The 13,594-nt window shown below is 49.9% G+C and overlaps 1 protein-coding gene across 2 annotated transcripts in view; it reads right to left on the reverse strand.

Moving 5' to 3' along the window:
- Positions 1-13,594, reverse strand: part of RAD18 (RAD18 E3 ubiquitin protein ligase) — a 190,757-nt gene that overhangs the window by 117,440 nt on the left and 59,723 nt on the right. For both annotated transcript variants that reach the window (XM_069736206.1, XM_069736207.1), the window contains exon 7: positions 6,504-6,688. In XM_069736206.1, the coding sequence (XP_069592307.1) occupies positions 6,504-6,688 (185 nt within the window). The remainder of the gene's footprint in view (positions 1-6,503; positions 6,689-13,594) is intronic.

A 13,594-nucleotide genomic window follows, 5' to 3' on the forward strand; every position in this document is an offset into this window, starting at 1 on the left:
AGCTCTGGGGTATAATACAGGATGTAGCTCAGGATCAGTAATGTAATGTATGTACACAGTGACTGCACCAGCAGAATAGTGAGGGCAGCTCTGGGGTATAATACAGGATGTACCTCAGGATCAGTAATGTAATGTATGTACACAGTGACTGCACCAGCAGAATAGTGAGTGCAGCTCTGGGGTATTGATCCTGAGTTACATCCTGTATTATACCCCAGAGCTGCACTCACTATTCTGCTGGTGCAGTCACTGTGTACATACATTACTGATCCTGAGTTACATCCTGTATTATACCCCAGAGCTGCACTCACTCTTCTGCTGGTGCAGTCACTGTGTACATATTATAATACTTATTCTGTACTGATTACAGAATGTGCTGAAGGAGTTTTGCTCCATGTCGCTTTAATCTAAGCTGAGATTTAACAACAAACTAAAATAAATCTTAAAGTATCTTTGGATGTGACTAGAGTGGACTTAATGCATAAGATTTCATTCGACGTGAATATAGTGGAGTTTCCCTTTAATAATTCTCAGCTTCGTTACCTGATGTTAGTATGTTGCAGATCCAGGAACCTTAAATAAAGTCTTCCACTTATCACTTGGTAATAATTAATTGGTTACGATGCTGCAGATCTCGCCGGCTCATACATGTAGCGCTTCCCAGCATTGTAATTTTTTATTTCATATATTTTGCACCAGGGGTCTCATTTCCGCTGTCAGGCGCACGGCCCACACTAGGATTTTCTTTAATTAGTCTCACTGATTTTAAGATGTGAATGATATTCTCTGCACTATAACATCTGCCTCACATCAAGAGGAGGGGACCAAGGAAGGAAAGAGGTCATCAACTGAGGGAGCGGGGGGTCAAAGAAAGAATACATGTTTCCAACAAATCTATAATTACCAAAAAAGTGTGCTAACCCATAAATGGCTAACGTGTATGGGAAAAAAAGGCAAAAAGGAAAACAAATTTGTGAAAGGAGAAACACTCTTGATAGTGGTCTGGTCAGCCAGCAAGAAACAGCTGCAAACCCATAAAATAACCTAGAAAATGGATACAAAGTATCCAAGCTCACTGCTGAAAGGAAATATGCTAAGAGTAATTTTATTCAAGACAGTATAAAAAAATCTTAAAAAATCATGAATAACGAGTAATCTGATACACATACACAGGATATAAGTAAGAGGTTTACTCAAGATAGAAATGGTAGGGTGGAAATAGTAACAGGCTAAGGGCTGAAAAGTAGGTAATCAATCACCTAGGTCTATCCTGATGCATAGAGAAAATCCTCCTGCTCACAGGATGCTTATGAGGTTAGACAATAAGGTGCTTATAGTGCAAATTAGGGGATTAAAAGCACACAGGATGCCATATACTGAATTGAAGACACTCATCTCATAGTGTATCGCCCGTCCACGATACCATAAACGCCCCGACGCGCGTTTCGCAGATTGCTTTCTCAATTCAGTATATGGCATCCTCATGCGATCTTGGTGCAGAGATCTCCATCTGTGCATGCGCCGCTTCTCCCCGGCAGCCATTTTCATGGAGTACACCGCACAGGAAACCATGGAGCCGAGAGGGGCTCTGGCCTTTCACAAAATGTTGGCAGAGCCCCCCGCAGTACCGGAGACACCAGCAGCAGCACAGGACACCCCCGCAGCACCCTCTCACCCCAGCCAGTAGCAACGGTACCGGTAAGGAATATCTGCATCATAAGATGCACCCCCTAAAAAGTGCGCCTTATATTCCAAAGAATACGGTATATACATACACACACATATATGTCACTGGCATCTATATATCTATGTATTCTATGTGTATATATCCATCCCATTCTAACCTGTCACTCTGATTTTACTGTCTGCGGCACATGAATTGTCGGCTGTAACTCCTCTAATCCACTTGAACGGATCTTTTGGACGGAGTAATTGCAATTTTATTGGATAGGACTAAGATTGAGCTAAACATGCAGCCAAATGCTTTGTTTTCTTCCAGCTTAAATACATTACTACTGTGCTTGTATAATAAAACGCTTTTTCTAAGTGGTAACACAATCATATAAAGTAATATGTTACCGCTGGCTTCCCGCAGGAGCACATCTACATAAAACGATCTTTCTAAAACTTCTACATAAAAGATCTGTGCGAGGGATGAAAGAATTCTGTAGGAATGCTGATAGTCATGGAGGTGAAACCACCCACCCTGGAGCCCCAGAGACGAAGGGCCGGCCTCGGGGATTACTTCCACATTTACAGCACATTATAAGTGACCCCCGATTGCTTTTACTGGCAATTAACTCGGCCACATCATTTTCTAGAGAAATATACAAAAGCATTATTTATTCTACAAAATCCCAAGAAAAACAAAAACAAGCCAGAAACTGACAGGACAGGACAGGACAGGGAAGGTGCCTGTTCACATCAGTTCTTGTCCCAAGAGCTTACAAACAAATCTCTGCCCAGTATACAGAAGGAAATCCACAGGATTAACGGGGAGGATTGACGAACTCCAGGCCTGATAGGACTGTAAGGGAATTCCCAAGAAAAGTCATCGCGTCTCCGTATAAGAGCGGGTCCGACGGTAGAAGCCCCAAAATATCCTGAGATCCAGGCTCCGAAACGCACCAAAGGAATAGATTGCCGGATGCAAGAATTCATTATTTATGGGCCTGACTCCTTTCCGCCGGGCACCGAGCTCCGATCTGTTTATGGGTGCAGCTGTTAAACGCGTTGTTCACCTAAAAAGCATTTTAAAATATTTCACCCTTTGACGTTTACAGGTTCTTTGCTTCTCTGCAATCGCAAAAATGCTTTTTAAGACCCAATTACATGCACTTAGGTATAATACAAAAGATAGATGTCAATGGATTTAGAAAGTGCATTACCCTCTTACAGTTTGTAGCTTACCCTCATCCCCTTTAAGCTATTTTTCCTCTATTTCTTACATGAGCTGTAAGTTGGGTTTTTTTTCTCCATTTTTCTGACACCAGAGCCTGAAGAGACCTTATTACTCTATAATTTACTGAAAAACAAGAAAGAAAACATAGGTTCTAACGCAGGAGCATCGTCAAGAAATGCAATTCTCCATCGTTTTTTGGGGGGGATTTCGCTATTCTGCATGTGGCAAAAGTGACCTGGTAACGGGATTCTTTAGATCAGGACAATTATGGTGATTAGCGATGAGCGCTAGTGCTCGTTACTCGAGTTTGGTAACAGGATGCAGATGGCTTCTTTGGCATTAACTAGGACCCCAGCTGTCATCAGCACCTCGAGATCGCATGCAGACGGGTCGGTGGCTGTCCGTAGTGGGGTCCGACACCACTCAGAACCACAAAAACAGCTGCTGTCAGGGAAGGACTGCAGCATCTAAATGGTTAAACAGCAGAAATCAGTGCTCCGGCATCCACCGTGAGTGGTGCAGGCTCCGGTAAATTGTTTTGGTAAACAATAGAATGATATACTTTACCAAGAAGCTCCGTCTTGGTCTCAGCTGTCCACAAGATGCTTTCCCAAAAAGACTATGGCTTATTAACAAACATCTTGGCAAACTGCAGTCTGGCTTTTCTATGTCTCTGTCAGCAGTCGGTCCTCCTGGGTCTCATGTCATAGTGTTTCATTTCATTCACATGTGAACAGATAGTTTGTGCTGACATTTCTTTGGATCTCTATTGGGGATGCTGATCTACCATCCGGACTATCCTGTGTTACATCCTTCCATCAATTTTTCTCTGCCGTCCACGTCAAGGGAGAATAGCTACAGTGCCATGGGTTGTAAACTTCTTGATTACATTGTATACCATTGACAAAGGAACATCAAGATCTCTGGAGACGGACTTGTAACCTCGAGATTGTGGATATTTTTCAATAATTTTGGTTCTCGTGTCCTCAGACAGTTCTCTTCTCCTCTTTCTTTTCTTCAAGCTTAATGTGGCCAACACAGACACACAATACAAAGATACTGTCAACTTCTCCCCTTTTTACCTGGTTTCAGGTGTGATTTTCATATTGCCCACACCTGTTACTTGCCACAGGCGAGTGTGAACGAGCATCAAATGCTTGGAACAAAGTTGTTTACCCACAAGGTGTCAACAATTTAATCCAGCTCATATTGAGGCTGTGCGCGCAATTATGTCCAATCTGCGCTTTTTTTTCTGATTTTTTTGTGTTGTTCCAATACACACAAAGGAAATAGACATGTGTATAACAAAATATGTGTAACTGAAATATTTTTCTGGGAGTTCATTTTCTGCAACAATTTCAAGGGCGATGACATTTTTGGCCATGTCTGTGTGTACATCATATCGGAAGAGGTTTAAATAATAATAATAATAAAAAAAAAGTTCCTTTTTTATTTCTGTCTTTCAAGAGCTGTAATGTTTTTTTTTCAGCACTATAATTGTATGAGCGCCATGTAGTTCTGTTCCCATCTAGAACACGATCTTTGTTTAAAAGCGTCCGGCCCCAGCGGTCACAAGCCACGTGCCTCGCTCTGCGGTAAGTGGTGATGGTAGCAAATTACGGTACGTTACCGCCATCACTGGCTGGATGCATGGAAAGAACGACTGAGGATCACATGCGGTAGGGAGCGGTGAGAAGAGGGTTTTATTTTTGTTTGTTTTTTGTAAAGCTGAATTACCCCTTTAACTTTTTGATTTCCGCTGTCTTCACTAACAAATGGCTTCTGCAGATCGTCTTCCATGTCTGGGCCATGTGAACGTTGCGAGAAGCCCCAAAATAATTGGATGCAGTGCGATTTACTTACATCTCCGCTTCGTGGCTGGCATATAACACGTAAATGATCCCTCGCCCCCATTTGTCGGCTACGACTTGTATCTATACTAGACACCATGAAAAAGACAAGCAGATAAAAGTAGAGGCTGAGCGTACAGAAGAGCGATAATGAGGCGCTCGGGCTTAGGTGTGACGTCAGCCTTTCTTCTCATTTGGGCTGTCGCTACACGAAAACGCAGTTCTGGTGGAAAATAACAAGAAACGGAAATAACGAGGAGTATTAATATTTACTGAAATGGACATATTATGTCACTGCCTTTGAGATAGGGGCCCCGGAAGAAAACTTGTGTCCGAAAAGAAAACTTTCACATGGGAAAAAACAAACAAACAATTGCATTGATTAGTGAATGAGCCACGTCGTTAACAAATGATCTCAGTGATTGCTAATGAGAAGTCAGGAAGCGGTGGGGGAAGGGTGCAAAGACAGGGAAGTGACCCCAGTGAGCTGAGCAATGGGGGCTCCGGACCACCGAATGAGTCACACACGTCACCGACAGGATCTGGTGTTAGCCGAGGACATGGGACTGCGCACAATCCCCAGGGATCGGAGATGATTCAACCCAAAAAAAAAAAAAAAGATCTTTACTGTAAGCGAGAATTGTCACATTTACCGTTACTGATGAAATGTCTTGTAATAAGAAACAGACCAGTAACAATAAAATGTAAGGGTGAAAATAAAAGTAACGCTTCATAAGTAGCATTATTTTTTAGGGTGTGTATACTTTTGCAACAATTGTTTCCAGCTTGTAAAGCAGAAAATCACATAGCAATGTCAACAGTCTTGATTGAACATCTACCGTTTTGTGCACCCAGCTCCTATGCGGATGTATTTTTTTAAATTTTTTTATTTATTTGCAAACGGCATCTCCTTGTTCCAATTGTAATAATTAGCTAAAATTGAGCAGGACGTACAAGTCGTTATAAAACCCCCGAGTGATGAGCAGCTCTCTGGTGCAGGTCAGAGTACGCTCTCGTTAAAGGATGAATGCATAAAACCCAGGAGGAAACGATCCGGAATTTTGGAAATATTTTTATTTCAGCAATTTTAAAAACCTTTTTGGAAATGTAGAACGACTCCCACCTTTAGGGGGGTTCTCCAGGCTACATAAATGATCCAATATCCACGAGGGTAACACTTAAATTGGTGCAGGTGTCACAGATCTCCAAAAAGAGAAATGTATCGCGGCCAGGGGTGGACAGTGGACACATCGGGAATCCCAAAAACCCAGATAAAAACCCCTGTTACAAACGACATCACAAATCAGATCAGATAATTAAAATTGCTGCATAATTATGGAACAAACCGCGTTCGCGGGTGTAAAGAGAGATTTCTGTCGCCCTTGGAAACAGACTACCGTTCAGAGGCACGGTGTTGTCAGACACATGACCTCACAGCTTCGCTCTGGGTGTCTGATACTAAGCTCCCACAATGCACTGCTCACCAGTAACAAGACCAGCAGAACTGTGAATGCAGCTCTGAAGCTTCACCGGCGCAGCAGTTGGTCAGAGCAGACCTTGCTTTAGGACCTCTCTGATTTCTGCCGTCACATGTACAGATGAATGGGAGGCCATGTAACACATGAGCAGCGAGGCCTGATCTCTATAAGGATCCCCCGTGTGTCTGGCCAGGTTCTCGCTCCCAGGGATACATGACCGATTCATTAACCACATGCGATGCACGGGGCTGTGCACATTACAGAAGGTCGCACCTGATTTGGGGTTCAGCGAGTCGCACTGAGCGTTGTACATGTGCAGGAACTCCTGGTGCCGGCGGACCATCTGCTGCTTGGACCCCTGCGTGGACAGTCCCACCTCCTTCAGCCTCTTCTTCAGGTCCCGCTCTGACAGCAGATTGTACACCACTTTGGCCATAGGCTTCCGCTTCTGAAGAGAACTGAAATAAAATCACAGAAAGTGGATTAAATATAAGAAAAGAACGGACAATTCACATCCTGAGTGACGTCCCGTAGTGTGAAGACCTCGCTCTACAGCCCTGTATAAGATTTCCACACTGTGAATCATAATGACACGGGGTGTGGTCATTAATTTCACATTGCATCAGTCTGCCCTAGTGAATTGTCCTGTGTGGTTCCAAGAACTGACGGTATCATCCATCCAACTCTACCAATGTCCACCATCCGACCCTGCGTTACCGACGTCCACTGTCTAACCGTGTTACAGACGTCCACCGTCCGACCCTAAGTTACCGATGTCCACCATCCGACTCTGCGTTACCGATGTCCACCATCCGACTCTGCATTACCGATGTCCACCATCCGACCCTGCGTTACCAACGTCCACTGTCTGACCCTGCGTTACCGACGTCCACCATCCGACCCCAAGTTACCGATGTCCACCATCCGACCCTGCGTTACCAACGTCCACTGTCTGACCCTGCGTTACCGACGTCCACTGTCTGACCCTGCGTTACCGACGTCCACCATCCGACCCTAAGTTACCGATGTCCACCATCCGACCCTGCGTTACCAACGTCCACTGTCTGACCCTGCGTTACCGACGTCCACCGTCTGACCCAGCATTACCAACGTCCACCATCCGATCCTGCGCTACCAACGTCCACCATTGACCCTGCGTTACCAATGTCCACCATTGACCCTACGTTACCAACGTCCACCATCGGACCCTATGTTACCAGCGTCCACCATCCGACCCTACGTTACCAGCGTCCACCTTTCCAACCTTATGTTACAAACGTCCACCTGTCCAACCCGACATTACGGCGTGCCCTGTATGTGAACTTTCTGCATTTTCCATAACATAACTCACCATTTCAGGCCCATTACTGGCAGTGAAGTCCTCTGCCCTAATGCCACACACTCCGCTATATCTGCAGCCCAACCTCCGCATCCTCCAGTCTGAGTTCTGTCATACATAGAACCCCAGGAAAAACGTGCAAGAGTGAAATAAAAACTCCTTCATCTTTCTCAGCAATAACGGATTGAATGTCGGCAGAAAGTACACGCTCCACGAGACGGCGCGTACTTCACACTGTGGACGCTGCGTTCCGCTATTTCGCTGCCAGTCAGACGTTACTTTCCAGTCTGTGCGTTTGCTTTATTGAAGTTCAGATCGACCGGCTGCGGGTATTGGACCATATTCCTCCTCAATTAAAATGTCTGGAGCGCCTCTCATGCTTTCCATCACAGGGGACGATCCAGAACCCATTACCGTGTCCATTTTTGTTTGTAGTTTGAACCCATCACAGTCAATGGCGCCACGCACACATTCATTTTTTTTCCCTTCAAATATCATAAATATCTGACAGTACAATAAAGGATTCCTCGGTGACACTTGAGGGTGTGACACCTCTGGCCCCATTAACACAAATGTTTTATGTACCTATCCTGATTTTTTTTTTTTTTTTGTGAGCGGGGGGCCCCAGACAGTCCGCAAGAAAATATCACTGTCAGGTCCAAGTTTGGTCTGATTAGCAGAACTCATACACTTCTACGGATCCATGATTTATCCTGTGTTACAAAACATGATTGCGTGAACGGGGCCCTAGCCTGTCTGACATATGAATACCTCTCTTCCCCTGCCGCCATATCAGGTCTGAACCAGGAAGATCAGGATGAACACCGCTATAAGACCCGGGACTCTAGAGAACAAGTGAAATATTTAAAAAAATAAAATAAATTTGCTGACTGTAATGAAACAATCCCTTTCATTCAATGTATTTACAGGAGCTACTACAAAATTTTAAATAGTCAATTATAAAAAAATAAATAAACATTTTTACACTACAGGCTAAATATGAATTACGGTACGTTTTAGCTAATGAGGGGACTTCTATTTTATTTATCGATTAAAATAAAACACTTAGAAATTCTCTAAAAACAAGCAGGAAAGTTGGCCGGGAAAGAGGAAAGGAATATTTGCTTTGCGGCGGCGCTGCTTAATAATTGTAGAAAGCGAGCAATTCTGGAACACATACATATTCCTCAAAATGAATTCGCCGGCCGCACAATGATACGACCGAGGAATCGCTCCAAGATTAATGGTGCAGAAAAATAAAAGCGACATCCGCTGCTCCGAGCCGCCAATCCACCAGAAATAGCTTTATAATGCTGGAGACATGCTGGATATAGAGCGCAGGATGCTGGATAGTTACAGGTAACAACCGGGAGAATATGCGGCCTGGCGGAGTCCGGGGGTAACACCAAATAACCCCAGAGATGGCGGCACTGACCAGCGTCACCCTCAATGTCTGCCCCACTGTAAGGGGCTGCAGAATAATAAGCAATGTTTGCCGTACTGAATCCTGCCGGTCTCGTGTTCACGGCTGTTCACACCAGGCATATTTTGAGAATTTTTCCCCACGTAGCTCCTACGTCCATGAGTGCCAACTACATCAGGTACTTTTGGCCTCCGTCAAGTGAATGGGGCGCTAACAGTAGGATCAGAGCATCCAACGTTTGCTTTCCCTCCGCATACACCAAGGAGGTAGAAAAGACAAGATGTGAACACGAAGGACACGAGCAGGGTCCGCAAACAGAAAGAACAGCCCCGTACTACAGAGCTATAGAAAATAAGGAACCCTGCAACGTTTCACATTTGACAAGTAAAGATTTCCAGCTTGTCAAGTTAAAGCACAAAAATGTAAACAACAAAGGACTAGAAAGAGGCAGAAAAACTAAAGCTTGTGCGCTGTCCTGGCCTCGATGGTGACCTGACATCCTGCCATGTGTCTGCCGTCAGCCTCTCTGTAGCCTGGCACGTTGGCATGCAACTTGTGTTTGCACTAGATGATGGATGAAATTTAATTTCCCGTTGACACGAGCAGGAAAAAAAGGGCTATAATCTTAAACAGGTGATCACAGGGCAAGAAGCCTGCCAGCCAGCCAGCCTAGAAGACAGCCCGTAATCTCAGAGAAAGCGCACTGCGAGACAGGCCGTGTTATCTGCCCTAGCTGACTGTACAGATTCTGAACGAGATGGGAGTTCACAAGCTCTGCTACTCCAACGCAAAGTCAGCCGTGCTAGACCCAAAGTCCACAGGGTCCGCCGTGCTAGACCCAAAGTCCACAGGGTCCGCCACGCAGACCCAAAGTCCACAGGGTCCCGCCGCGCTAGACCCAAAGTCCACAGGGTCCGTGGCACTAGACCCAAAGTCCACAGGGTCCGCCGCGCAGAACCAAAGTCCACAGGGTCCTGCCGCGCTAGACCGAAAGTCCACAAGGTCCGCCGCGCAGACCCAAAGTCCACAGGGTCCGTCGCGCTAGACCCAAAGTCCACAGGGTCCCCGGCGCAGACCCAAAGTCCACAGGATCCTGCCGCGCTAGACCCAAAGTCCACAGGGTCCGTGGCGCTAGACCCAAAGTCCACAGGGTCCGCCGCGCAGAACCAAAGTCCACAGGGTCCTGCCGCGCTAGACCAAAAGTCCACAGGGTCCGTCGCGCTAGACCCAAAGTCCACAGGGTCCGCCGCGCTAGACCCAAAGTCCACAGGGTCCGCCGCGCTAGACCCAAAGTCCACAGGGTCCGCCGCGCTAGACCCAAAGTCCACAGGGCCCGCCGCGCTAGACAAAGTCCACAGGGTCCGCCGCGCAGACCCAAAGTCCACAGGGTCCCCGGCGCAGACCCAAAGTCCACAGGGTCCCGCCGCGCTAGACCCAAAGTCCACAGGGTCCGTGGCGCTAGACCCAAAGTCCACAGGGTCCGCCGCGCAGAACCAAAGTCCACAGGGTCCTGCCGCGCTATACCGAAAGTCCACAGGGTCCGCCGCGCAGACCCAAAGTCCACAGGGTCCGTCGCGCTAGACCCAAAGTCCACAGGGTCCGCCGCGCTAGACAAAGTACACAGGTCCCACCGCGCTAGACCCAAAGTCCACAGTATCCGCCACTCTAGACCCAAAGTCCACAGGGTCCGCCGCGGTAGACCCAAAGTCCACAGGGTCCGCCGCGGTAGACCCAAAGTCCACAGGGTCCGCCGCGGTAGACCCAAAGTCCACAGGGTCCGCCGCGCTAGACCCAAAGTCCACAGGGTCCGCCACGCTAGACCCAAAGTCCACAGGGTCCGCCGCGCAGACCCAAAGTCCACATTGTCCACCGCGCTAGACCCAAAGTCCACAGGGTCCGCCGCGCTAGACCCAAAGTCCACAGGGTCCGCCGCGCAGACCCAAAGTCCACAGGGTCCGCCGCGCTAGACCCAAAGTCCACAGGGTCCGCCGCGCAGACCCAAAGTCCACAGGGTCCCCGGCGCAGACCCAAAGTCCACAGGGTCCCGCCGCGCTAGATCCAAAGTCCACAGGGTCCGCCGCGCAGACCCAAAGTCCACAGGGTCCTGCCACGCTAGACCCAAAGTCCACAGGGTCCTGCCACGCTAGACCCAAAGTCCACAGGATCCTGCCACGCTAGACCCAAAGTCCACAGGGTCCGCCGCGCAGACCCAAAGTCCACAAGGTCCGTCACGCTAGACCCCAAGTCCACAGGGTCCACCGAGCTAGACAAAGTACACAGGTCCCGCCGCGCTAGACCCAAAGTCCACAGGGTCCCCGGCGCAGACCCAAAGTCCACAGGGTCCCCGGCGCAGACCCAAAGTCCACAGGGTCCCGCCGCGCTAGACCCAAAGTCCACAGGGTCCGTGGCGCTAGACCCAAAGTCCACAGGGTCCGCCGCGCAGAACCAAAGTCCACAGGGTCCTGCCGCGCTAGACCGAAAGTCCACAGGGTCCGCCGCACAGACCCAAAGTCCACAGGGTCCGTCGCGCTAGACCCAAAGTCCACAGGGTCCGCCGCGCTAGACAAAGTACACAGGTCCCACCGCGCTAGACCCAAAGTCCACAGTATCCGCCACTCTAGACCCAAAGTCCACAGGGTCCGCCGCGGTAGACCCAAAGTCCACAGGGTCCGCCGCGCTAGACCCAAAGTCCACAGGGTCCGCCGCGCTAGACCCAAAGTCCACAGGGTCCGCCGCGCTAGACCCAAAGTCCACAGGGTCCGCCGCGCTAGACCCAAAGTCCACAGGGTCCGCCACGCTAGACCCAAAGTCCACAGGGTCCGCCGCGCAGACCCAAAGTCCACATTGTCCACCGCGCTAGACCCAAAGTCCACAGGGTCCGCCGCGCTAGACCCAAAGTCCACAGGGTCCGCCGCGCAGACCCAAAGTCCACAGGGTCCGCCGCGCTAGACCCAAAGTCCACAGGGTCCGCCGTGCTAGACCCAAAGTCCACAGGGTCCGCCGCGCTAGACCCAAAGTCCACAGGGTCCGCCGCGCTAGACCCAAAGTCCACAGGGTCCGCCACGCTAGACCCAAAGTCCACAGGGTCCGCCGCGCAGACCCAAAGTCCACATTGTCCACCGCGCTAGACCCAAAGTCCACAGGGTCCGCCGCGCTAGACCCAAAGTCCACAGGGTCCGCCGCGCAGACCCAAAGTCCACAGGGTCCGCCGCGCTAGACCCAAAGTCCACAGGGTCCGCCGTGCTAGACCCAAAGTCCACAGGGTCCGCCGCGCAGACCCAAAGTCCACAGGGTCCCCGGCGCAGACCCAAAGTCCACAGGGTCCCGCCGCGCTAGATCCAAAGTCCACAGGGTCCGCCGCGCAGACCCAAAGTCCACAGGGTCTTGCCACGCTAGACCCAAAGTCCACAGGGTCCTGCCACGCTAGACCCAAAGTCCACAGGATCCTGCCACGCTAGACCCAAAGTCCACAGGGTCCGCCGCGCAGACCCAAAGTCCACAAGGTCCGTCACGCTAGACCCCAAGTCCACAGGGTCCACCGAGCTAGACAAAGTACACAGGTCCCGCCGCGCTAGACCCAAAGTCCACAGGGTCCCCGGCGCAGACCCAAAGTCCACAGGGTCCCCGGCGCAGACCCAAAGTCCACAGGGTCCCGCCGCGCTAGATCCAAAGTCCACAGGGTCCGCCGCGCAGACCCAAAGTCCACAGGGTCCTGCCACGCTAGACCCAAAGTCCACAGGGTCCTGCCACGCTAGACCCAAAGTCCACAGGATCCTGCCACGCTAGACCCAAAGTCCACAGGGTCCGCCGCGCAGACCCAAAGTCCACAAGGTCCGTCGCGCTAGACCCAAAGTCCACAGGGTCCGCCGAGCTAGACAAAGTACACAGGTCCCGCCGCGCTAGACCCAAAGTCCACAGGGTCCGCCGCGCTAGACCCAAAGTCCACAGGGTCCGCCGCGCTAGACCCAAAGTCCACAGGGTCCGCCACTCTAGACCAAAAGTCCACAGGGTCCGCCGCGCTAGACCCAAAGTCCACAGGGTCCGCCGCGATAGACCCAAAGTGCACAGGGTCCACCGCACTAGACCCAAAGTCCACAGGGTCCACCGCACTAGACCCAAAGTCCAGTGTCCGCCACGCTAGACAAAGTCCACAGGGTCCGCCGCGCAGACCCAAAGTCCACAGGGTCCCGCCGCGCTAGACCCAAAGTCCACAGGGTCCTGCCGCGCTAAACCCAAAGACCACAGGGTCCTGCCGCGCTAAACCCAAAGACCACAGGGTCTGCCGAGCTAGACAAAGTACACAGGTCCCGCCGCGCAGACCCAAAGTCCACAAGGTCCGTCGCACTAGACCCAAAGTCCACAGGGTCCGCCGAGCTAGACACAAAGTACACAGGTACCGCCGCGCTAGACCCAAAGTCCACCTCGCAAGACACAAAGTCCACAGGGTCCGCTGCGCTAGACAAAGTCCACAGGGTCCGCCGCACTAGACCCAAAGTCCACAGGGTCCGCCGCGCAGAAATGTGCACCCTCTAAAGTCCGCTCTGCAGAAATGTGCCATCCTGCGATTCATGTAAATGTAAAGTCAGAAGCTGCCAATCGTCT

The sequence above is a fragment of the Ranitomeya imitator genome, chromosome 8 (assembly GCF_032444005.1).
Source record: "Ranitomeya imitator isolate aRanImi1 chromosome 8, aRanImi1.pri, whole genome shotgun sequence".
NCBI classification, from domain to species: Eukaryota; Metazoa; Chordata; class Amphibia; order Anura; family Dendrobatidae; genus Ranitomeya; species Ranitomeya imitator.